At 55.4% G+C, this 24,865-nt stretch overlaps 6 protein-coding genes across 6 annotated transcripts; 2 read left to right on the top strand and 4 right to left on the bottom strand.

Annotated features, from left to right (window-relative positions):
* Positions 1-455: 455 nt before the first annotated feature.
* J7T55_012560 (diaminohydroxyphosphoribosylamino-pyrimidine deaminase) lies at positions 456-2,066 on the bottom strand (the record flags this gene model as incomplete). Its single annotated transcript, XM_053145202.1, has 4 exons — positions 456-1,210; positions 1,289-1,453; positions 1,569-1,660; positions 2,029-2,066. The coding sequence occupies 4 exons, from the start codon at positions 2,064-2,066 to the stop codon at positions 456-458; spliced, it is 1,050 nt and encodes a 349-aa protein (XP_052991954.1).
* Positions 2,067-3,079: 1,013 nt separating this feature from the next.
* Positions 3,080-5,231, top strand: J7T55_012561 (uncharacterized protein; the record flags this gene model as incomplete). Its single annotated transcript, XM_053145203.1, has 2 exons — positions 3,080-5,065; positions 5,139-5,231. 2 exons carry the CDS (start codon positions 3,080-3,082, stop codon positions 5,229-5,231), a joined length of 2,079 nt encoding a protein of 692 aa, XP_052991955.1.
* Positions 5,232-5,812: 581 nt separating this feature from the next.
* On the bottom strand, positions 5,813-7,104 carry J7T55_012562 (Calcium-binding protein NCS-1; the record flags this gene model as incomplete). The annotated part of the gene is made up of 4 exons (XM_053145204.1): positions 5,813-5,992; positions 6,100-6,395; positions 6,686-6,771; positions 7,094-7,104. The coding sequence occupies 4 exons, from the start codon at positions 7,102-7,104 to the stop codon at positions 5,813-5,815; spliced, it is 573 nt and encodes a 190-aa protein (XP_052991956.1).
* Positions 7,105-9,117: 2,013 nt separating this feature from the next.
* Positions 9,118-11,837, bottom strand: J7T55_012563 (uncharacterized protein; the record flags this gene model as incomplete). Its single annotated transcript, XM_053145205.1, has 3 exons — positions 9,118-9,862; positions 9,921-10,999; positions 11,061-11,837. 3 exons carry the CDS (start codon positions 11,835-11,837, stop codon positions 9,118-9,120), a joined length of 2,601 nt encoding a protein of 866 aa, XP_052991957.1.
* A 4,158-nt stretch (positions 11,838-15,995) lies between these two features.
* J7T55_012564 (uncharacterized protein) lies at positions 15,996-17,656 on the bottom strand (the record flags this gene model as incomplete). The annotated part of the gene is made up of 8 exons (XM_053145206.1): positions 15,996-16,443; positions 16,550-16,683; positions 16,887-16,909; positions 16,973-16,993; positions 17,052-17,150; positions 17,201-17,219; positions 17,280-17,399; positions 17,576-17,656. The coding sequence occupies 8 exons, from the start codon at positions 17,654-17,656 to the stop codon at positions 15,996-15,998; spliced, it is 945 nt and encodes a 314-aa protein (XP_052991958.1).
* A 4,792-nt stretch (positions 17,657-22,448) lies between these two features.
* J7T55_012565 (Pisatin demethylase) lies at positions 22,449-24,527 on the top strand (the record flags this gene model as incomplete). The annotated part of the gene is made up of 5 exons (XM_053145207.1): positions 22,449-22,698; positions 22,889-23,085; positions 23,154-23,548; positions 23,614-24,235; positions 24,417-24,527. 5 exons carry the CDS (start codon positions 22,449-22,451, stop codon positions 24,525-24,527), a joined length of 1,575 nt encoding a protein of 524 aa, XP_052991959.1.
* Positions 24,528-24,865: the final 338 nt, after the last annotated feature.

The raw sequence follows: 24,865 nt of genomic DNA on the forward strand, positions 1-24,865 counted from the left end.
TTTCTTGGAAAGACCCCAGGGCCAAAAATCCTGGTGCTGGCTTTGTGTGGGGACAATACAAAAAGTTACTTAAGCGACCTCTTGGAAATGAGGAATGAAGAATACGTTCGATGCCTATTACATTTGGATTCTGCAGTGATAATTGTAAAGAGCCTCAATGTTGTATGCTTCTCTTGTGGCCTGATGGTCCGGACTCATGAGTGACAGTAATTACCATATCATGTTTCCAGCAGGGCTGCAGCGTCGCCCCTTGTTGTGCTCTTCTTCGTCTGCTACGGTCGTAGAACGTGGTACCTACAGGTCGAGATCATGGTCCCGATCGGCGTAAACGTTTCTATCACAGGCTGGAGCGTATGATTTTGCCTCTCTTCGCACCGTATGCCAGCCTCGGGTTCTTCACTGCACCTGGCCTCATGTGACCATGTCCCTAATAACCTTCGCACACTCCTGTTTCCTCACTGCAGAACACCAACATGGATTACAAACCCATCGCTGCTCCTCAACCCCTCCGGCAGCTCCGTGTCCGAAATCCTCCAGGCCCGGAACCCCCTTGCGCAGAACTCCCTCAGCCAGGCCTCGAAGATCTCCGGGTCCCGAAGCTGCTGCGCGACCACGCACAAGCACGGCGGCCGCCCCGCCGGCGCCGCCTCGAGGCTGCCTTCAGCGGACCGCAGCTCGCACACGTCCAGGCACGTCTGCACGAAGGGCGGGATCAGCGCCTCATTGTAGACGCAGTCGCAGCCCAGGACGAGGTCGAAGGACCGCGCGTCCTCGCGGCCCGTGAGCGTGTGCGTCGGGGTGTCGGCCTCCCAGTCCAGGGGGTGGAAGGCGACGCTCCCGGCCGCCCCGCCTGCTGCTGCTGCAGCAGCAGCACCTGGCGATGATGATGACGATGACGGCGACAAGGCGCCCGGGTGGGGCCTGCCCCTGCCCCTTCCGCGCTTGCCGGACGGCCTGGCCACCGGCCGGCCCCCTCCTCCTGCTGCCCTCCGGTTCTGGCCCAGGTTCTGCTCCACGAACCTCGCGACGTAGGGCTGGTCCGACAGGACGTAGCGCGCCACCAGCGGCCCGAGGGCGAGGCCGACCAGGGCCGAGACGCCGCAGCCGAGCTCGAGGACCGTCGACGACGTGGAGAGCACGCCCGCCCGGGCGAAGATGTTTGTCGGCGAGGCCAGCCATTCGGCGAACATGGGCGTCACCTTCCACACAACTGCGGTTTGCGTCAGCACGTCTTCGCGGATGCATGAGGGAGCCCCCTTTTTTTTTGTTGGCAGGCGGCTGGACATACCTGCCCCTGTTGTCCCGCCAGCCCTGTTGGAGGACAGGACACTGGGGGATTGGGTTATGGTCAGGTCATGGCCGTTGACGGTGAGCTCCAGGGTCGGGGCTTTCGGGTCGATGATGCCGAGCTCATTCTGGGAGGGGATGCTCTGGGAGAAGAGCAGGAAGGCTTCTGTAAGGAGGGCAAGGTTTCGATAGTCAGAACACCGGATCTCTGGTTGTCATTGGCCTTTTATCTGGTGTCATTTGACACCGTTCCTCTGCCTCCTCGGCCCGTGTGTGCGTACTAGCCTTCTTCCGGGTCTTGAATTTCTGGGCCGAGATGGCCAAGCAGGCTGTCGACGGCTTCAGCCATTCAGCGCTGGCTTGGCGGGCTTGCCTGGGCTGTGGCTGAGATCTTGTGAGAGGTCTTGGAAGGGGCTGGAGAGGAGTTGTGCCTCAGCTTTCAAAGAGTGTTGTCGGACGGGCAGGTGAAAGTTGATGCCAAGGATTGGCGTTTTGACATGCATAAACCGTGATATATATTGTGAGGGTGAAGGGGAAGACAAAGCAGCACGGTACCCACACAAAATCCCAGCAATTTGGCTCACTGAAGAGGACCCATACCTACTAGGGGTAGTCTTGGCCAGCTGTGCACTTTGGCCCGTCTCTAAGCACCTCGTGGCAGACCAGTCCAGCGGGCAAGCAAACGGGTGCGTGCACTCGTAGAATAATCTACTGCCGTGCACACAAGGTCCAGACGCTTACCATCCCAGTGCGTAGGTCGGCCAAGCCAGGCCTTCCATCTCATCTGCACGCTTCGGCAGGGCACATGTGTGTATGGCCAGGGGCAAGGGGGCAAGACGTTGGAGGCGCAGGAGAATTTGTTGAGGTCGTACTCTGCATTGTTCAGTCGTCACAGGATCCGAGTGTCGCCTCTGGCCGAGGTTCTGAGACGGCACAAGAGGAGGGAGGCGTGAGCATTCCCTCGGTATCTACCCAGGTACTGTAGCCTACCTGGTGTGCTGTGCCTCAGCCCAAGCTAGCAGATTCAATGTATACATGCACGTATTGTGGCAATACTGGACGATTTAACCTGTATAGGGATAATAGAGTATGGTCAGACAGAGTAAGGTCAGTAGACCACGTAGTCCTGACAGATACTGGGCACGTCGATGATGATCGCCACTCAGCAACTCCTTCCAGCATTTGTGAATGATGGGGGCCCACCTGGGCACCGGCAGCTCAATCCCTGCTGCCAATCTGAAATCTGGAATCTGGAATCTGGATAGCTGTCCACCACGTAGCCAGACAATCTGACAATCTGCTGCATGAAACTCGTCACTGCGGCACCTGGGCACCTGCACCCGCACCTGGGCACCTGCACCTGGCCCTGGAGTCTGGCAGGGCTGGTTGGGGTTGGGGAAGGTCCCGTAGTACATGTACATAGGCTAGACACTAGACCCGAACTAGCAGCCCAAGCACAGCACGCGGACGTCATTTCGACCTCTGGCCGGCGGGAGCTCGAGCCAACCCTGGTCCTGGAGTCCTGGAGTCCTGGAGCTCTCCTCTTGACGTCTCGTCTTTCTTGTCTCTGCTCGGCCCAATTGCGATCCTGGACTATTTGCCTTTTGCTTTCACTCAACCTCTTGGCAGACTTGGAATCTGAATTCATTCCCCCCCAATCCTCCTCCTCCTCCTCCTCCTCCTCTCCTCGCCCCTATTTTCCTGTTTTCTACCTTCTGTTGCCCACGTCTTGAGATAGCGCTCCATTGGCCCCCTTCGCCCCTATTCTACTTCTCTGTGATACCCAGCCATCATGGTCAACATTGAGCCACGCCTGCAGGCGAAGGCGCCCTACTCAGCCGAGGTGCCGGGCCAGAAGCCTGTCGAGGGCGAGACTCCCATCCGTCGCCTGCCAGGCTCCATCCCCGATCTTGTCGCAAAGCCCGGCCCAAACATCTCCACCATCTACGAGCTCGTCCGCGCATCCGTCGAGAAATATGGAAACGCAAAGTGTATGGGCTCGCGGAAACTCGTCCGCACCCATCAGGAAACCAAGAAGGTCAAGAAGATGGTGGACGGAGAGGAGCGCGAAGTCGACAAGCAATGGACCTATTTCGAGCTCAGCGGCTATGAGTACCAGACCTACACCGAGTATGAGAAGCTCATGCTCCAGGTCGGCTCGGGCCTGCGGAAGCTGGGCCTTGAGAAGGGCGACAGAGTCCACATCTTTGCTGCCACGAGCTCATACTGGCTGGCCATGTCGCACGGCGCTGCTTCTCAGTCAATCCCCATTGTCACCGCATACGACACCCTGGGAGAGGAGGGTCTACGCCACTCCATGGTTGCCACCAAAGCCAAGGCCATTTTCCTCGATCCACACCTGCTGCCGACCCTGACAAACGTGCTCAAGGACGCTACAGAAATCAGACATGTCATTTGGAACAGCCAGAACGAGGTCAAGAAGGACCATGTTGAGAAGCTCAAAGCAGCGTACCCGAATATCCAGGTCCTAAGTTTTGAAGACCTGAGGAAGTCGGGCGAGGAGAACCCCACAGATCCAGTACCGCCTGAGGCTGAGGACCTCTGCTGCATTATGTACACCTCAGGATCTACCGGCACACCCAAGGGCGTTCCTCTCAAGCACAGGAACGTGATTGCCGCCGTTGCTGGAGTCTCAGTGGTCGTACAACCCTTCATCGGCCCGGGCGACGGCCTCTTGACCTACCTCCCACTGGCGCATATTCTGGAGTTTGTGTTTGAGAATGCTGCCCTGCATTGGGGCACAACGTTGGGCTACGGAAACCCGAAGACCCTCTCTGACGCTTCCGTGCGCAAGTGCAATGGTGACATCCGAGAGTTCAAGCCCAGCGTCTTGGTCGGTGTGCCTGCTGTTTGGGAGAACGTCAAGAAGGGCATCATTGGCAAGGTGAACGGTGGGAGCCCGATTGTAAAGAACCTATTTTGGGGCGCATTATGGGCAAAGAGCACCCTCATGAGCTACGGCCTGCCGGGCTCCGGTATCTTGGATGCGGTGGTCTTCAAGAAGATCAAGGAGGCTACGGGTGGGCGCCTAAAATTGTGTCTGAATGGAGGTGGCCCTGTCGCGAAAGACACACAACGCTTCATCTCCATGGCCATTTGCCCCATGATCATCGGCTATGGCCTGACCGAGACCACAGCTATGGGAACCCTTCAGAACCCCTTGGAGTGGACGTCAGAGAGTATCGGCGCCATGCCTGCGTCCGTCGAGGCCAAGCTTGTCGATTTCCCGGATGCCGGGTACCACGCCACCAACAAGCCTCACCCGCAGGGTGAGGTCTGGCTGCGCGGCCCCAGTATTATGGAGGGCTACTATCAGAACGACAAGGAGACCGCAGAGGCCATGACATCAGACGGCTGGTTCAAGACTGGCGACATCGGCGAGTGGGACTCCAACGGGCACCTCAAGCTGATCGACCGGAAGAAGAACCTGATCAAGACGCTCAACGGCGAGTACATCGCGCTTGAGAAGCTCGAGTCCGTCTACCGCTCCGCCCACGTGGTCGCCAACATCTGCGTCTTCGCGGACGACTCCAAGGCCAAGCCCATCGCCATCATCGTGCCCGCGGAGCCGGCGCTAAAGAAGCTGGCGGCCGACAACGGGGTGGAGGGGTCGGTGCTCGAGGAGCTCGTGCACTCCAAGAAGCTGAACAGCGCCGTGCTGAAGGAGCTGCAGAACGCCGGCCGAGCGGGCGGCCTGGCGGGCATTGAGATCATCGAGGGCGTGGTCCTCAGCGACGAGGAGTGGACGCCGCAGAACGTGAGTATATATGTTTACAGCCCACTTTAGGTTCAGTCTTCCCAAGAAAACGATGCTAACACTCTCGCGCCAGGGTCTCGTAACCGCGGCGCAGAAGCTGAACCGGAAGGGGATCGTGAAGAAGTACCAGAAGGAGATCAACCAGGCCTATGGCTCGTCCAGCTGATCGGCTTGTCGGTTCTTTCTTGTTGCGCGTTGTGCATGATTACTACTGGGGTTTTTTGGCCTCGCGAGGGACGTCTGTTTTTTTGGATGATTAGGTTTGCAAGGACGGTGATTCAGCAGGGTGTTTATTTCTCTTCGCAATGGGGCCCTCTACCATGTAATACGCAGTAATATCCAACATGACTCTCAGGCTAGGCAAAAAAAAAAAGGGACTGGTGAATACTTCATTTCCGTTTCCCTTGCTCACTAAGCCCGTCGTCTCCCAGACCAGGCGGTAGCCGAAGCAAGTGCATTTGGAGGAGCAGACGTGAGATATAGGAGCCTCATCCCTTTGGACAGGCGTATAGGCGACTAGCTCTACTTGTACATGAACAGCCCATTGTAGCAGTGTGATTGCGATGAACCATAAAAAACATGTATTTGCTACGATTGACCCAAGCTAGGGAAGTTTCTGAGAGCGTGATTCAAAAAAAGAGAAAAAAGTCCTGTTCCTCCCCTCTGCACTCCTGGCTTCCATCTCATCTCCTCATTTCCTCTCCTGGTCCTTTGGATCGTCTGTCCGCCCGCCCACGCGCGGCGTGGCTAGACTAGGCCGTCATATAGCGACAAGGCAGATACGATAGTCTCGTCGCGTTTGCTGCCCTCCTTGAACTCCTCCATGTCGAGGCTCCCGTTCTCGTCCTTGTCCATCATCCGGAAGATCTTTTTCACTCGCTTCTCGGGTGTGTCCTCGTCTTCCGGCAGCTTAACCATAGAGCCGACCTGTCATGTCCGTTAGCCCGTCAGCCCCCTTCTTTGGCGCGCCACCTCCCCCTGTGTGGTGCGGAGACTGGTTCTCTGGAACTTGATCGAATGAGGGCGTTGCCTACCATCTTGTAAATAGCCTCCACGATCTTGAGCATCTCGTCGTAGCTGATCTTGCCGTCGCCGTCAATGTCATAGAGCTGGAATGCCCAGTCGAGCTTGTCCTCCATCTTGCCCCGGGATGTGACGCTCAGCGCGCAGATGAACTCCTTGAAGTCGATGGTGCCGGACTTGTCGCTGTCAAACACGTTGAATACATAATCGGCGAAACTCGAGGGGTCGCCAAAGGGGAAGAATTGCCGGTAGATCTTTTGGAACTCGTCCTTGGTGAGCATGCCCGAGGGGCAGTCCTTGAGGAACCCTGCACATTAGCGCGCGCACCCGCGTATGTTAGCCAAGCATTCTGTCGCTGGTCGCCCGGAGTCATAGTGGGATGCTCCCAATGTGGTGTGCTGTGGCGTGGGGTTGCGCATGTCACACGGCTTCGGGGGGTTCTCGGTCTAGCTCCTGAGACACCCAGAAACCCGGCCGGAGTGGGGATACCGGGGAGAAATTCAGGATCGAGGATGAGGATGAGGATGAGGAAGAAGCGCAACGATCATTGCTGCGCACGATAACGGCGGCGCCAAGGGAAAGGGAGATTGTGCGCACCCTTATACCATTGTTGCAGCTCCTTCTTGTCAAAGTGTGTGGACTTTTGCAGTTCGGCCAGCTGCTCTTGCGAGAGCTTGGACTGTCTGTTTGCGCATGCTTGGTCAGCCTGGATGAATGGACGCAGATCGGCACAGAAGAGCGAGGCATGATGGCGGCGATCTGGCCGTCGTCGTGAGTGCCAAAAGAGGCCATTGCGTCAATGGGGAGGGGCAATCCAAGTGATGTGGTGTATCCCTGCGTGCTGTCGAGCGTCGATGCCCATGCTTGCGGTGCGGTGCGGTGTTTAAAAAGGAAACGCCGCGTTGAATCGCATTGTTTCCGAGCCGCGGACCTCGAGCTCGACACTGCATGCAATGTGGACGTGTGGCGGGAAACAAGACCAACCCCAAGGGAATGGCAACTTACGATTTGCCCATATCCTGAGGTCGTCAGCAGCACTGGCAGCGCTGACGGATGGCAGTCAGTGGTGTCTGTGTCGTGTGGTGTCGGTTGCGGGTGCGAGGGGTTCTGCGACGAGGCTGCGAGGGTGCGCTCGCTGATGTAGTCCAGGCAAGGTACTGACTGTATGTGCTGTATGTGCTGTAGGCAAGACTACCTTATGTCGTCGTGCTGTGACTTGCTGGAGGGACCCTGGAACGTGGGTACCTGCGTACCGGAGGGGGGTTACGTGCCAGGAGACTGGGTGCAAGGTCGAGGCTCGAGGCTCTGGAGGCTGGAGAAATCAGAACAAGGTGGTGAGGTTGGGTGTTTCTGTTCTTTCTCTTACAAGACGTCTTCTGGGGGAGTAACTTGTTTGTAGGAGTTGGTGAGAGGGGAGAGGATGCGGCCGGAGTGGTAGGAACAGTTGCGGCGCGTTGTGCGGGATGGGGATGGGGATGGGGGGGTAGACGATGGGTAGGTGGGCTGGGCTGGGATGGGATGGGATGGGATGGACCGTTGGAGGCAATGCAGGTAAGGTAGTCTAGGTGGTGAGATATGCTTGGTAAGGAAGGGGAATGGTCAAGCTTACCTGCCAAGGCCATCCACCACCACCCAGGGCAGCCAGATCCACCACTACCTGGGCCTGGGCCTGGGCCTGGATGTACATCCATCCTCAACCTCCTCCCAGCACTACCCAGGTATTGTACACTACTGTTAGGGGCGCGAGGGGCGAGGGGCGAGGGGCTCTGGTGGTGTCCCTTCCAGCCTGGGTGTCTGCAGGGTGACCGGGCCAGGCTCGAGCCAGGCTGGTGGGCTGGTGGGCTGGTGGGATGGTGCAGCAGCCGGTGCACGGGATTAAGGGGTACGTCAGTGCCCCTCTCTCGTGGCCAAAATAGCAGTTGCGCTGGCCTTGACGACCCTTAGCGCCGACCCATCCAACATCGGTCTGGGAGGCCCAGGGCGGCCACAACGGGCGTATGTGTGCCTGTGTGCCTGTGTGCGCGCTCGTGTGGATTCTGAGTTCTAGATCGAGTCGAGACGAGACCGCACGCCAGCCCGCTGTTGGGTTGATTATGAGGGAGCCCGCCCGGCAGTGCACATTCGTGACCAAGTGGGCGACGAGGCAGCCGAGGCAGGTCATCGTTGGCCTCTAGGATTGGTTTTTTTAAGGTTGGCGTACCTGATCTTGCGCCTCGCCTTGTGCCACCTCTTTCCTCTCCGTGGCCAGCTCCATCCCACTTTCAGGGTCACTTGCCCAGTCGCGCCCAGCTGTCAGACAAGCTTTCTGCCCAGCATCGGTGCGCCGCAGAGCCCTTGAATCATATTACGTATGCAGTCTACTGTAATGTACTGTACAAACACCCAAGCACCCATACCGCTCAGCTCATATGGGTCCAGTGATTTCCAATGCTTTCTTTTCCACTTGCTGCCGTCATCTTCATTCTCTAGCCTGGGTCACTACTGTGTAAGTCGCACTCGTGGTGCCACTGCGCCTCGACGGGACGGGCTGTCCTCCGTTCTTCTGCTTCGTCATTGTTCAATAACAGCCTTCGCAATCATGTGGATATGTGCGTAATGAACAAGGTTGTTCCCGTGGACTAGAAGGCTCTGCTATCAGTCCCTTGGAGTCGGTATGACACCCCTGAGATGCCAGGTCGAGGCCCCTGGCCGCCTTCCTCTGCACACTAGGGGTAATGACTTTATACAAGACAATTCTCATTAACAGCTAAGCCAAACCGTGGTGTGGTGATATCTCAGTCAGACCGCCATATATACTTATATGCTTTCCCCTCGTATGCACCCCGCCCGCTCAATGAATCCCGCCACCCTCAAAGCCACATGCTGTCTACTGTCTATCAACAGACGACAGTAAGACCTGCCCCCATCCTGCTGCATCATGACTGTGCAAGAAAGACCATCAACGCCTGGCTCCTGATGCCGATGCCGATTACCGCCCAGCTCTTGGTGATAGATAAAGCGAAAAAGAGTAGAAGCTAAAGTAGGCCCGTCTAGCCAACCACCGCCTTCGAGGACAAACTCTCCAGGAACCCAGAAAGATCCTCCTTCCTCACCTCCACGACACAATGCTCAAAGCTGTCGATCCGGACGCGCGCGTTGGTCTCGGCGACGACATCCTGGAACGCAACACCGAATCGGTTCAGCCCGAAGCCCTTGCCGCGGGACTCGTCGTCCTCGTCGTCATCATCAGAATCGGAGTCCGACGCATCAGAGCCCTCCGACTCGGTCTCGTCGTCTGGATCATCGTCGTCTTCGTCATCGTGCCCATTCGCCCGCCTGGCCGCTCTCTGCTGCTCGCGAATCTTTTGCTTGTTCCGCCTGCTCTGCTCCTTTGCCTTGGCCTTCTCCTGCTTGAGCTGCTCCTTCTTCTTGGCCGCCTCTCTGTCTAGGAACGCCATGTCCGGGCCGCCGCCGCCGCCGGTGCCGACGACAATGTAGACGCCTCGCTTCTCGTTCAGGCTGGCCACCACCAGAGGGGTGCCACGTCCGGCGTGGGCGAGTTTCCCAGTAGAATCTTTCTCCTGCTCCGAGAGTGCCTCGCCGATCCAAAGGGAGAGTTTGGTGAGCGCCCCAGGGTGGTTAAATATCGATGCTTCTGCGCTGTCCTTGACAATGCACATACGGAAAGCCCGCAGGTGCGATATCTGTTTCTTCTTCAAGACCGCAGTGCCCGTGTTGAAGATGGCCTTGTGTAGGTACTGGGCTGTCGGAAGACCTGCCTTGAGTGCTTCGACGCTGCGATATGTTAGCTATTTGCGCTCAGATAGTGTTCCGGTGTTGGCCGATGACTTACTCTTCAAGCGCATCGTACGCGTCCCAGAACCTTGAGACCCATTCCTCGCCCTGTGCGGTGGCTTGATCGGCGCTGTCGTCGACGCTTTGCTGAGATAGTCCATCCTGAGAGACGGAGCTGGGCAGAGCGGCATGCCTGCCAACCTCCAGAAGAGCTCCGATGACCACACCGATGTCCTGCGCACTTAGAGTCGCGCGCCAGCCCCAGCTCCGGACGAAGCCCCAGCCGTCTTTCGCGCCACCACGATCCTTACCGTCTGACTCCACAGTAGGCACCATGTCGTCAAGATTGTACATGGAGGCATATTTGAGCAGCTTGGAACGCAATTCCCGCTTCAGCATCATGTCCATGTGTGTGTAACTTTGCTTGCATTGTATCAGGCTGACGCCCATCTTGGCGAGCAGCTTATGCAGACGTTTCAACCCATTTTCGCTGTACGTCTTCAGCCGGGAGAACATGTAGGGTGAGTGTAGCATGCTGTCGTAGAGGCTCCAGTGTCTTATCAAGAGGAATCTCGGCTCGGGGGACAAACGAATGCTCATGTCTTCAGGGCTCCGTGCCGTTGTGGGTATGACCCCTGTGGCCTCTGGGGCGACCCTGCCGCTTGCGCTTTCGAGCGCAGGCGGGTTGAGTCGGCGGACTTCGTCACGCAGGAGTTGCCGTATTCGGGCGCCGCGCATGCCCAGCCATCCCGACGTGGTCTTAGATTCCGAGTTCCTCATGGGTACTGCGACGCCAGCGGATGACCGCCCGTACAGCTCCATGGATGTGACGCCGACAATTGCCAGCCAAAGTATGTCGTTGTCTTCGCGGCCCAGCTCCGACGCCAATGAATAGACCATTGACGAAATCGGCTCCGAGTACGACGCTCCAATGCGGTAGTAGTCTCGCAAGACCGTCTCATGTTCCCGCCTCAAACGAAGGAGACGCCTTCTGAGTGTGCGAGCCGAGGGCGCTTTTAGGGGCTGTGCAGCAGAGGGCGGATCTTCGTCCAGACCATCCGACATGATGGCCTGGTCGCGTAAGGACAGTAATCCGCGCTGTGTTGGTCGCTGCGGAGACTCTGGTATGGGAGTTGACTGTTCGATGGGTCAGTCACTGCTCTCAGGACCACTTTGGACTGCCCAAGCCTGTACTCACAGAATTGCTTCTCCTCCTCTGCCGTGGTCTATCTTCTTCATCGCTGTCATCATCCTCGTCTGGATCAGACCAAGATTTCCGCTTCTGACCAGCTCGTGGTGCTGACTGGAAGGAGTCCTCGTCCTCCTCTTCCTCGCTTTCCTCATCACTGTCACCCAGATCCTCACCGTTGTCATCCACGTCAGGCATCTCCATAAGCGCCATGTACGCGTCTCTCTGTGGGCCAAGTTCGTCCTCAATGTCGCCGTCGTCAAAAACCACCACCCCTCCCTTGCCAGGTTTATATGCGCGGTCGATTCGACCCGCCGTTACGCCGATCGGCGTTCGAGTCTGGTAACTAGACGCGCCTTCAACGTCAGGTTCGAGCGGGAAGCCGCCAAACACGTTGCCCAGGTTCCAAGGGCGGCGTGAGTCGAGGACCCAGACCTCAACACCACCGAATGTTGTCTCGTCGCCCTCCGGCTCGAGGCCAAGCACAGCACCCAGGTCGACCATGCCCCCAACCCCAAGGCACACGACGACTCCTCCGGCCCCGCCGTTCTGTGACATGAGTGGGCTCACATGTTCCCTGCCAATGCGCTCCAGGTCTCCATAGCCGGCGACAGGCTGGATCTTGTGTGGGATATAGTCATTCTTCAGGAGTCGCGTGAGGATCCTGCAGCCGCAGAGGGCATCGGGCTCGAGGGCGACGAGAATGAGGACGGGCGGCGAGAGCGGGTGACATGTGCTCTGCAGATGCAAGTACAGCTTCGAGATGAGGGAACGCGGTAGATACATGGCTAATTAATGAAGCTGAACGCGTCTGTTGAATTGCATTGCAGCTTCATAGAATTGTCGTTCCGGCAGGACAGATTGGAGAGAAGATGGGACGTAAAAGTGATCGTCACGGGTGACGACCGACTCCCCAATCGCAAGTTTGTCGAGCCAGGCGAGGGGATATATGGTTTGTAGACTGATGGATTTGGACCGGATGCGCGTGGGAGGAATTGAATGGAACCGACGTGACGCGACTCAAGGCGCGGCCAACTCGAGTACTGTAAGATGCTGGCGAAAGGATGTCTTGATACTGTCAAAAAAGCGTGTGATCTATGTATGCCTCGCGCAAAGAACAGACCGGACCAGACCAGGACCAAGACCAAAACTCACAGGAGAAGTTGCCGTAGAGAATGGTGGGGCGGAACTGGGAGCTGTTTACTCGTGCGGTGGGTGGCCGTGGGCTAAGACGCGGTCCGCTGCGAGACGCGTTTTCTCTGGTGGCCCAGGCCTGTCAGCTCATCCCCTGGGACGTCACTAGTAGTTGCTCGTGAGCACGTACCCACAGCCGTTGTACCAGGCACTCGGGACCCCTGCCAGAAGCCGAGCCGACAGTCCGTCAGCTCTGGAGGCCCGGCCAACACGCTAGCGTCGATTTCCTTCATCCTCCTTCTCTCCCAAATCAACACCACCTAGATATAATTTGAGCGACTGTGAGTCTGGTCATGACCTGTTACGCCAATCGCTGGCTTAGAAATTTCCTTGAAACTGCTCAAAAGTTCAAGTCCCAGATTCTGAGCCAGAGCCACAGTGACAGAATCGGCCGGATGGATATCATCAAAATACATAGTAATTCATGGCCGAATGTGAGGGGATAGTATGTATTCAGTACCTGCTAATCGAAGGGCAATTACTTCGAGATGATTGACTTGGATAAATCATGTGTATTACATTGAGGCATCTCTGTCTCCTTGTATCTCAACTGTCCCGTAGTGTATTTGATGGTCGTTCGTTCGTTCGTTCTCATGCAACAAATTGCAGGACTTACATTCATGGTTACTTAAAGGACGGGACAAAGCCATCCACCTGCATGTCTTCCTTTCCTGGCCTTACTGTAGGTGCAGTTACGTTGGCAATTCGCATCCAGCTTGAGCCAGGCTTCTATTTCAGAACGGTCCATATGATGGCTAGGGGCGAATCTTGCGTGGGGTTTCTGGACAATTCGCTTGTTGGGTGCCCTCCTGCTCTCGAGATATAAGCACTACGAAGAACACTAGCATTTAGCTATCAGCTATATCAAGACATAAGCCGGGATTTTCAGCCGCATCCCACACGACACCTTTTGTCTTGACGCTCAGTTCCACTGTGAAGTTGATAAAAATGGTGTGTGGGGTCCAAGATATATGCACACATGCTTCATTTATTCCAGTCCCGGGGCTGGCTTTAGACGCAATGTCAAACACATAGTTGGAAGACGATGAGTTTGTCACGAGCAGACCCTCCTTTGTTTTCAGGCTGTCGATCTCAACCAGAATGTGCTTTAGCTGTCCGTTTCCTGTATATATCTCGTTGAGCCCCACTTCGCCACTGGGTGAGCAGGTCATATTCTCATATTACACTTTCGATAACCTTTCCGTCTTCAAATTGTAGATACCAATGCAATTAAGCTGTGACGATTTCATTGGGCAGCTGACAGCTGATATTCCCGAACAATACATTGTCGACCGGCATTAAAGATTGCAATAAAGCAGGCACACAGCAACACTCTCATCACTTCTTTGTGAGCCTTGCTACCCAGCTTAAAACTCCTCACAAACGCCCCAAGAATCAATATAAACCCTTCTCCCCGCTAAAAAAAAGTTGGGGAAAAAGTTTAGCAGTTGGCGAGGAATGTTCTTAGCCGGGGTTCCACGGAACTCGCAGAACTGAGTAGTCCCGACGGTAGGTGCGGGCAACTGTATAAGATCCCTTCAAAAGGTTCTAACAGAGACTCACACACTGGTCATTGATATCAATTGCGTACATACCGTCATCACTGTCAAAGTTCCGGACATGAAACGCAGTGAAGACAATTTCTAGGAATCATTTCCATCTCGGACCAACCCTGGCGGTTGAAAGGGTATCGGTAAGCAGAGTCCTCAAGTACTGATTCAATACCTCTGATTCGATGTACATTCGGGTTATACAAAAACTATAAGAGCTTTTTGTTCCTGTGCTGCGCATTAATTTTCCCGGACTAATTGCTTAAGGACTACCACATGTGAGATGCAGATCTTCAGTCCGAAGCCATCACGGGAGTATCCCACTCTCCGGTCCATGCGCTGCTTTTGCGAAAATGTTTGTTCCCACATGACAGACTCTTCAGAGTACTCAAGAGTTCGGAAGCGGCCGCGTTGGCAGTACGAGAGCTTCTAGGGTGCAAATGGGGTCCTCTTCCGTGACACATCGAAGTCTCCGGTACCACCCGAATGTGTTACAACTCGGGAGGGATATTTAGTGAAACCGGAGTACTGTTTGCGCTGTGGTACTGTTTCGAGCTGCCGCTGCGGCAACGACAAGTTGACATTCAGAGCGAGAAATCTGGCGTCTGCGGCGATGTAGCCAGACCTCTGAATGTCTCTATTTCCTCGCGTTTACGTTGAACATGATTTCCTTGACCGAGAAGGCAACCACACAGTCATGGTAGACTTTTCAATTGCCTGGGCTCTATTTTACTGCGAAAAAAAAAATTTCTCGGGTTCTAATCAAGTGTCACAGGGCTTGAACTCCAAGAACATTGTCACTTATTCAAGGGCGTATCTCACAGGAGGCCGCTTAGGAGCGCATATGTCCGCTAGTTTCACTCAAGCGATGACATGTGTCACTGCCTATCTACTATGCACATCTTTGTAGTCCCCAATTACTTCCAATCGCAGCCAGCGCCGGTGACCCTCCGTTCACGGATTCGAAGTCACTGGCTGCCAATAACCACAAACGCATGTCCAGGCCCCGAGGTCAAGCTTTGGGTCACTTATTTGAGGTCTCAGTTTGATAACTCGGTCTCAGTGAAAGTGGAGGTTCACGTATTCATATCGGCCATCGGCGAGAGCCCAAGAAGCTCAGACTCGGTGCTGCATGCGCTTCGTTCGCGGGAATCCCCGACTCTCTAGTTTCTTCTTTGTCAAATCTCGAGAGTTCGGTTTTGAGTCCAGATTCCAGGTCACAGATCTGGTTGTGTATATTCCTGGTTCTTGCGTTGTCGCCCCCGAGTATGAGCCCTGCTGAGCAGCGGGCATTTACTCCACGTCTGGGTCGCACGGTCAGCTTTCATGAGGATGAAAACCCCAAAGGAATTCACATCTCAAAGCCTTCATATACGGGCAAGGAGGCGGGGTTTGAATCTCCAAAGATGGTGAGACCACAAAATAGCAAAGCTTAATTGTATGCTTGCTCAGTTCTAAGTCAAGCCCAATATATTGTGAGACAAGGTCTGAAAATGGGTTCACCTCTAACGAAGCCAAAGCAATCTATCTTACACACACGATGGCTTGCTCAAGGTCGATCTATCCCAATTCGAGAGAGTGTGAGGTGAACGGTCACGAGACAGATCCACCATGCGGTCAGCACGCCCGTCAGCCGGCTGATGTTCCCAATCAAATTTGACGTTTTGCCGAGATCCAGCCTGGGTGAAGTATGCCGCGGCCTCCAAGGTCGCGCACAGATGCAAATAGATGCAAACAGATGCAAAGCACTATTGCTGGTGTCATCTGACTCACGAAGACAATAATGCTTGATGCTAGTCGTAACAGGACCTGCCGTAACATGTCATGGATTATAGTGGTCACATATCCAGATACAATTCTTTTACTTCAGCAATGCTCATGATAAATGTATCATACTATATGAAGACTAGGTAGAGATGGGCGTATGAATATCCGCTTTCAGTACATTGGCGGGAATTCAACGCGCCAGCGCAGCAATTGGCGGTGATCACCATGAATAAGTCGCAGCTCATGTTCTTGAGATTGGTCGCTGCAAACAAGTCGAATGCGAAGTGGGTATGTGCTCATTATATATGCTTTCATCAAACGTATTTGGTCGTCTCCGCAGGCTTTCCTCTGTGCCGCCATCCTCGACCTGCATTGCCACCGACCAGACTCATTACATTAACATCATTGCACAAATCATTTGACTTCAACAAAGTCACGGTTTCCTCCCGTAAGTGACCCATATACAGAAGTACGCATGCACCCTTGTGTCCTGCCACTCCTTGTCCACCTGGGCACTGAACTCCTCAACCTGCTCTTTGGTCCAGCCCATAAAACGCGTGAAAAGAGCCATCATGATCGCCGACATGCCCTCACTGAAGTTGATGGCCGTCCTGCGCCCCACCTCCTTCCACTTGGGCTCTCGCGGCCACTCGTTAATAGGCCACTTGTACGGAATACGCACAATATCAACGAAGCCCGCCTCGTGCATCATGTCGCCAGCGCGCCCGCATACGGAGAGATTGAAGCCGGACTTCTCTCCAGCTTCTACCATCAGATCGCTCCACCGCTTAATAGCTCCGTCCGGACGCATGGTGTCGTCGTCGCAAAACAATGGGAAGTGAATGTCTTGGTTCTCTACCCAGCCATTGGCGGTAAGATTTCTAATTCATCGACGTTTAGCATTGCAAGCATACTTGAAGTGGGTCTCGGAGGTGGTCGGATTTGGTTGTAGAGTATTAGCATAGGCAGCCTAGATGTAAGACTTACTCGAAAGCCTGTCGGTAGAAGTTTGGCCAATCTCGGAATGCGCCGGTCATCATCAAGGCATGTATGTAGTCGAAAGGGTAGCTGAAGTTCCACGACTCCTCCAAGTCATCGATCTCAAATTGTACGTTGGGTGGCTAGGCGCTCAAGTCAATGACCTCCCTTCGTGATTTGGTCAAAGTGCCAAGGCTTACCACGCTGATGATTGGTTAGCATCCGCAAAGAACACAGGGACGAAGAAGCTCTCACTAGGCTGGTTGTACTGGTGACAGATCGACGCCAATGACCTGCAACAACTCAGCGTCCACGATTTGTAAAAATTAATCCAGTCAATAATTACCTGAGCCTCCGGATGCATCTCGGCTGGAAAATCGGTGCAGATTAGTATAGGGCTGAATAGGTGGCTGAATGTGTCCAAGGACTCACCAAAATCTAATGCCCAATAGCCTGTAGGAATTGTCAGCTCCAATGCAACGCCAAGTAGATGATGTGCGACCACACTCACCGACGCCGCAACCGACGTCTAAGACCCTATTCAACTTGGTGAAGGGTGCGAATGATAAATTGTGGTCGAATGTTAGCAGACATAAGTCATATTGGAATACTATCAAGCAAATCAGTAGAGCACGTCAACAGAGGAAGAAAGAAACATACTTTGCCTGTCGAGTTCTTGCTGCTCAGTGTTAGTGAGACTGCAGTGCCTGCAACGGCGGAGACTGGTGGAGTGTGTTACCTCGTCGTCTGGAAGAACATATTTTCCGTCCTTGTAACCGTGGTATTTGCGACCGTTCTCCTCTATGCTCCTCAGAATAGAAGATCTTAGAGAAGCCGTCGATGAGAAGAGGGACATGTCCTGAGCCAATCAACATGTTAGTACTGCGCTGAGGGCTTATCGATGTCTTCTAGGGCACTTGCAGATCCGAGGGCCGAGTCCTGATCCGAGAATAAAGATTGCCTGTCCTAGTATGGACGTCAGCAAGCGCATAAGACGATCACCGCGTCTTCGTCACGAGTGTTATTTCAACATACATCTTCGGCAAAGTCATCGCTGCTGGTGTCTGGCTCCAGATGGCCCACGCCCATGGCTGGTTGATCTCCAGTGTTCTCCATGATTCCAGAAATGAAGTCTGGCGGAGCCGATAGATCGTTCCGGGTTGAGGCGGTCTGGCCCAGGCAGAACAACGGCACCGGTCTTGCGCGCCGGGAGGGACCGATGGAAACGAGAGATGGGCTCGAGCTCCTTTACAAGAGGAACCTGGAAGTTCCCAAGAGGCTATTGGGGAAGGTGAGCGATCCAAGAATCAGGGACAGTTGGGATTAGAAACAGCCGGGTGTGGCAGGGGATATTTCATTATAAAGCGGCCAAGAGGGAGGGGCGTGGTCTGGCCAGGGAGCGGCACGGGGAAAGCTGGTGGCTGCAGATGTCAAATCTGTCAAAAGAAGAGCCGGGATTTGATGGCGCCGAAGGAATCGGCATGAGAGAGTGTGTGGACAGATGCGTAGAGGTGGGTTGGATTGGTGTTGGTGGTAAATCTTGACCACGAGAGCGTATCGGTCGGTGTAGTGCGATGTGTGATTGCACCCGTTGTGTCGCACGGCTGGCTTGCCGCGAGCGAGCGAGCCGAGCGTAACCAACTAACCAACTAACCGAGGAGGACTAATTGGCCTCGAGCAGCCAACGGAGTGACCTGTTCCTCGAGTAGACAGCGGCCGGGTGGCTCGCGAGCGCGGGGGCGACCAGCTTGAAGAATGCTAAGGCGAGGAGAGGAGCAGTCGGTTGCTGAAGAGGAGGACTGTGCTGCGTAGCAGGGTGCCGAAGCAGGGTGCCGAAGACTTCCGTTGATCTCTGCAAATTGATAGGCCTTGACGCAGATGAATCGGCCTGTAACACGGAGGGACAAATAGACGAGCGTATCAGCAGAGAGAGTTTGCGTATAGCTGCTTAAGCGAGAGTAGTAGCTCGGTGATTCCGCTGCCACCAAGGGAGGAGAAGAAGAAGAAGAGCCTGGGGCCTCCCATGGAGGAGGGGCCGAAGCGCAGAAACCGTTGAGTGCCTGCTGCAACGAAGGCAGAGCACACTCGTCTTCGCCCTTGTGTAGGTCTTGTCGCACAGCACGGTCACGGTACGTACGTACGTACGTTCGTACGGGAGGCGGTAGGAGACGAGGTGGGCGCCATGCCGTGCCGTTCCGTGCCGCTGGAGTTGCTTTGCGAGGCTCAGAGAAATAAGGCTGAGGACCAGCATATCAGACCAGACGGTGCCAGCTAGGGCCTGAGACCGGAGAAAGTCACGGTGGCGCGCGAAGTGGCCTGGAAATGACCGAGAGTGCCCGTTCTACCCTACCTATACCAGAAGCAGATAGCCACTTAGGGCTGTGCCGAGGGCGCTGGCGCGCCGGCGTGATTGGGGTCGCCCAGGTCGCATCTCAAGTTTTACGTTTGACTACGACCCCCACGCCAAACTGCGACTGCAACAGCGACTGCAACAGCAACAGCAACAGCGGCGAGTGAAGCGCAGAGAGGGATGAGATGACGGGAATGAGTCCCCCAGAGCCACCCAGCCATCCAGTGTCCACTTGTGCACCTGTGCATCCTGCATCTACACAGTCCTGCGTGTGGTGTGGGCCTCAACATGCAGGGTTGGTTGGAGACCAGGGGGCCGGGCCTGTGGGCTCCGGACCGAAGGCAAGCGCACGGAGGCGGGCCCGAGAGGGCGGAAGCTCCAGGGAGCCGTAGATCCGGAGGGGACAGTAGATCGGTGTCGGCAGACGTTGATTGTCTGGGGGCGCAGCCGGGCCAGCCGGGCCACTCTGTCGACGGAGACAAGACCCAACTCTGAATCTCGTCGCAGGTGCCTCCCGAAGGGGAGCGGACCCGCAGCAGCAGATGGGGACAGACGGCGGCAGGCCCCTTCTGATTGGAACCTGGGCCATGTCTGGGAGTCAAGACTCGTGCCAGTTGATCCGAGTGGTGCCACAATTCATGTTACTGCCTCTTTGGTACGCAGGCCGGCAGGTCGGCAGATGCAGAAGATAGGTCATGAAAGGTCAGGTCAGGACAGGTCAGGACCCGACGGGAGCAGAAAGGGGACCACGGTGAAGGCTGTTTGTTTGCCAGACCTGTCGGTGGGTGGGCAGACTGTGCAGACTGTGCAGACTGTGCAATGCAGACCACGGGAAGCAATGCCCACAGAAGGGGGGAGGGGGACCTGCCGCGCACCTTCTCAGGCAGGAAAGGTGGAAGGTGGGCCGAGCGTGGCCAGACTCTGCCCGCTGTCCCTTCCCTTCCACCCCTGGAGAAGATCTCCCTCAGGCCTTGCAGGTACCTCAGTCTGGGACTGCACCTAGCTTTGTTTGCCTAAATACCTGTCAGAGTACCTAGGCAGATACCTGAACACCCGTGCGTTATAGTCGCTGGGAGAGGCCAAAGAGGGTGGGAAGGTAGGAAGGTTGGTTGTTGGCGGAACGGCACGCAACGTTCTTTCCCCACTCCTACCGTCTCACACCGACTCACCGTACCAGTCCCCTCTGGATTAATCTCGTTGCTATGTAAAAGTCCAAGACGCCAGCCTGTTCGAGCAGCTTACAATACCTAGGCGTGCTAGGTAGGCATTTAGGTACCTAACCCAAGACAGCAATCCCCCGATCCTGGCTCACTCCTACCCAGTCAGCCAGTCCAATGACTCCATCTCTCTACTCATTACCTAGGTACTCACATTGTCGTCTCCTCCCCCCTCTCAACTACTCGTACCTACCACGCGCATATTCACATGATGCGGCTTCTTCCTCTATCAACCTTGCAGGATAATCGCGCATCTGCTTTTCTCTTGGTGGCCTCAATTCGTTTGTGCCATCGTTTGTGCCCGTCTCCGACATGCTTCTGCAGCATTGAGCCGTTGACATGGCCACGTCGAGACTAGTTTTTATGCTGCATACACAGTACCATTAACCTTTCGCTAGTCCCAGATGACCCTGCCATCCAGTCATCTAGGCGTGCCAGGTCAGACAGATGCGCCTGTCATATCCGTCCTTGACCTCGGCCCATCCACACGACGATCATTGCTCATCATTTTCCTTCCAGGGCTTTGCTGGTGAGCAAGGTCAACACTCGTCTCTAGCCGTCTGTTCCGCCTATGGCGGTATGCGGATACGGAGCTCATGCAGCCTTCACCGGACGTGCTCACACCCGTGCCATTTAGTCTACTATCTACCCAGTCCTGCCAGTCTGCCAACCTCCATGCCCTACCCAATAGCCTCCGTTGCCTCCAGACGGCAGACTGCTGGTGGCCATTTCGAGTAAAAACAGCGACTCTCGGTGTCGTGCGTTTCACCGGAACCAACCACGGTGCCCGATCCTTTGAGTATCCATCTGCGGCCTGCATGTCGTACCAGCTCTTTATGCACGGCTCATTGCAACACACCAAAACCTGTCCACTACGAAGACGTATCTGATACCAGTACCCTTCCCGTGGGTACCGCGGACAATTCTTTGACACGTCTCACTGTTGGACACCAGAATGACGGATTGTGTGGCAATGGAAGAAGAAGTGTCTGCGATTGAGTTGCCAGAGGGCCTGGATAGCCGGCCGACGCTGGCCTGGACAGGGAATATCGCGTGTTGGTAACGGTGGGCGTGCCGCCTCAGCTCACTGACAGGGTAGTCCGATATGAAGTCTGTGCTTTGGACCGCCCAGCCATCATCAGGACGAACAACATGGCTCAACGTGGGGCGCCTCCCTGCGGCAGCCAACTCCCTCTGACCGAATCCACAACGACTCCTCTTCCTTGCTCTTCCCAGACTACTGTACATACCGAAACGGAGGGTGCCGTTGCTTTGTTAGGCTAATGTTTGTCAATCACAGACTGATTGCGGTCTTCGGTCCGTCACCACTAAATCGTATCCGCTTTGGTCCTGCATGCGGGCCTACCCCCCGAGGACTATTGGCTTGAACGACGAGCCGAAGATTGCGTAGCATCCATTGACATGTCCCGGTGAGTGTGCTGATACTGCTCTGGCACGGCATCTCCTCACGGCCTCAAGCCGGCCGACCCTTGAGCGCCTACGCGTTCCTACCTCGTCTACTCGGTGCATTGGCTGGACCGTCATACCTGCTCACGAAGGTCTCTGTCCCGCACGTTGTGTGGCGTGTTACGCAGTATGCCAGCCGGGCCTGTGCCTCCTTGATAGTCCTCTGCGCCTACACGGGCTCAACATCGAAGTGATGGACCTGGTATCCCTGTACGGGAAGGGGGCGGGCCTGCTTGACACGGAGGCGGATGAATAAACCTCAGCGTGTTCACCAACCCATGCCCATGTGGCCCTTTAAGCTTACCCATGCGTTGTGCTCCCCGCCATCGTCGTGGTGCGAAATGGGTACGGTATCTGTCCTCACTCTCCTTGCTTGTTTGGTCTCGGTCATGCCAAACACACCTGAGATTGTGGTTCCAGGTTGGCTGCTTCGTTTGATGTGCTGCTACTCACCACCCTCCTTGCGCGACACCCTGCCGCTTCTTTCCCCTTTCCTGTCGAAAAGTGGCAATGGAATTGACAACCAAGTCTTTTCGATGCAGTCACTAGCCTGCGCCGATGCCCACTCACCTCTTCACTAGCGTCCCCGTCGCCATGTCACTCTCATGGACAAGGTCAATAGGGGGCCACCCCCTTCTCATTCTACCTATCCATTCCCGTTTCGTCTCCAGACTGTCGGATCCATTCACGTACTGCCAATACCACATGCCACAAACCTAGATAAGCGAGGCTTGATTCCCTGCTCGACATGACTTTTTCAGATCCTCGCTTAACCTCGATTACCTCACTCTCCTGTTGACCTCCTTTCGACCTTGGATGCCATATATCCCGAGACGTTATCACCTCACTCCAAAATCGAGTTTTTTTCCGAGCAATGGCGGTGCTCGACCGCATTTTCACTCCCTCTGGGGAGCCGCTGACCAATGCCTTCTCCTTTGCCAACCTGGTCGTTCTTATTGTCCTGGGCCTGCTCGGATGCCTTTCGGCCTCGACCTACACCACATGGCGGCGTCTCAAATACGTTCCTGGACCGCCGTCGGCTGGTCTCAGCAAGTGGTGGATGCTGCGTAACACCCTTGGTGGGAACATGCATCTGGCTCTTAAGGCAGCTTGCGATAAGTATGGTAAGAGGCGTTCAGCCAGACCCCACGTCTCCAAGTTTCCGGATCCCTTTCTCGTCAACACCAAACGAGACATGCAGACGCTGTTCTCGCGCGTCAGTCTGAGACAACTGCGAACGTCAAGAGCACGGTGGCGAGAAGACAGGCTGTTGGCCAGAATCCGAGCACGTTGCTGACTGGTAATTGTGTGCAGGCCATGTCGCCCGAGTCGGGCCCAACACACTCGTAACGGATGATCCGGAAGTTGTGAGGCGCATGTGGGCCGTCCGTTCCAGGTACAAGAAAGGCGACTTCTACGATGCCGTTCGTTTCGACCCCACCCGTGACAACATCCTTTCTCTAAGGGATGATGAGCGGCACAATGAGCTGCGGGCGAAAATGGCTGCAGGAGTAAGCAGTTGTGTACCCGGTCCCATTCCTGTTTGGACACTAGCCCGCTAAAACTTGCCTACCTGCAGTACGCCGGGAAGGAGAACGAGGGACTCGAGCTCGGAATCGACAAGGGCATCATGGCATTCATCGCTCTGATCGAGCGCAACTATGTATCCGAGGGTGCCATCTACCGCCCCATGGATCTGGCCAGAAAGGCTCAGTACCTGACCCTGGATATCATCGGCGATATTGCCTTCGGCTCAGACTTCGGCCACCTCAGCCAAGATGACGACGTCCACGAGTATATCAAGAGAACCGAGGCCAGTATGCCCGCCATGATGATTGTTAGCGTCCTGCCGGTCCTGGCGAGGCTGATGCAGTCCCCGCTCCTCCGTCGATTCATGCCTTCAGAAAAAGATCCTCACGGATTTGGAAAGTTCATCGGGTACGTGGAAGAGGAAGCGAACACATACAACGCGTCGTGTTGTCTGTGACTGCGACTATATGAGGCATACTGCTGACATTTTCTTGGTGTCTGGGGAACAGTGTCGCAAAGAGTGTGGTAGCCGAGCGCCTTGGCCCTAAGGGATCTAAGCGCAAGGACATGCTTGGATCCTTCCTCAAACACGGCCTGACCCGTGAGGAAGCAGAGGGAGAAGCTCTCGTCAACATAATCGCGGGTTCTGATACAACTGCCACTGCTATCCGGACCACCATGCTCTACCTGATGAGCTCTCCCCAGGCCTACCGGAAGCTCGCGCACGAAATCCGCACAGCAGCCGCGAAAGGCGAGATCTCTAGCCCTATCACGGATACGGAAGCACGTACTCTCCCGTACCTGCAGGCAGTCATCAAAGAAGGGATGCGCGTGTTCCCTCCCGTGACGGGCTTGATGCCGACAGTTGTGCCTCCCGGTGGCGATGTCATCCGTGGTATCCCTGTGCCCGAGGGTACGGAGATTGGTTGGTCGGCGTTTGGTGTGCAGCACAACAAGGGGGTGTATGGCCCTGACGCAGAGACATTCCGGCCGGAGCGCTGGCTCGAGGTCAAGGACGACCAGGTGCTCCAGGAGATGACCAACACATGGGAGCTTGTGTTCAAGTACGGCAAGTGGCAGTGCTTGGGAAGGTCCGTCGCCCTGCTTGAGCTGAACAAGATCTTTGTTGAGGTGAGTTGTCCTGTCCTTACCTCTCTCAGCCTACTTGCCAGCCAACCGGCTGCCGCCGTCCGCAGAGTCTGCGGCTGAGCAGCAAACACCCTGATTTCCTCAGCTCTGACGACTGTCCCTGTCCCTGCCTGTCCCTGTCCCTGTTGAGTTATGATGCATTTTGCTGACTCTGCGATGATAGCTTCTGCGTCGGTACGATTTCGGGCTGCTCAACCCACCTTCCCCGTGGAACTCATTCAGTGCTGGCATCTTTATCCAATCAGAACTGTGGGTCAAGGTAACCCGCATCTGAGGAGATCAAGAATAGCACATAGAACAGATTGCGGTCTACGGCACGCTGGCTGGGAGGACGTAGGACTACCCCGCTATGGACATACACGATGGCCTCGTTTCTTCCCTTCCCTTCGAATTTTGCTTTCTTCACATACCCAGGGTGGCACGGGAGGATTTTTTGCTGCAAGTAAGCGAGCATGGTTTATGATTTACGGACAGTTCAAAGAGTGTGTTCTGACGGCTCAATCTCAACGTTGAATTTGCCACGGGTTTGCCCCATAACGGCAAGGCCATGGCTTTTACCGGACCTCTGCAGGAGAAGCATTGCATGTAGGTCGATAGGCGCCATCAAGATGC

The sequence above is a fragment of the Diaporthe amygdali genome (genome assembly GCF_026229845.1).
Source record: "Diaporthe amygdali strain CAA958 chromosome Unknown NODE_20_length_815715_cov_65_842320, whole genome shotgun sequence".
Classification (NCBI taxonomy): Eukaryota; Fungi; Ascomycota; class Sordariomycetes; order Diaporthales; family Diaporthaceae; genus Diaporthe; species Diaporthe amygdali.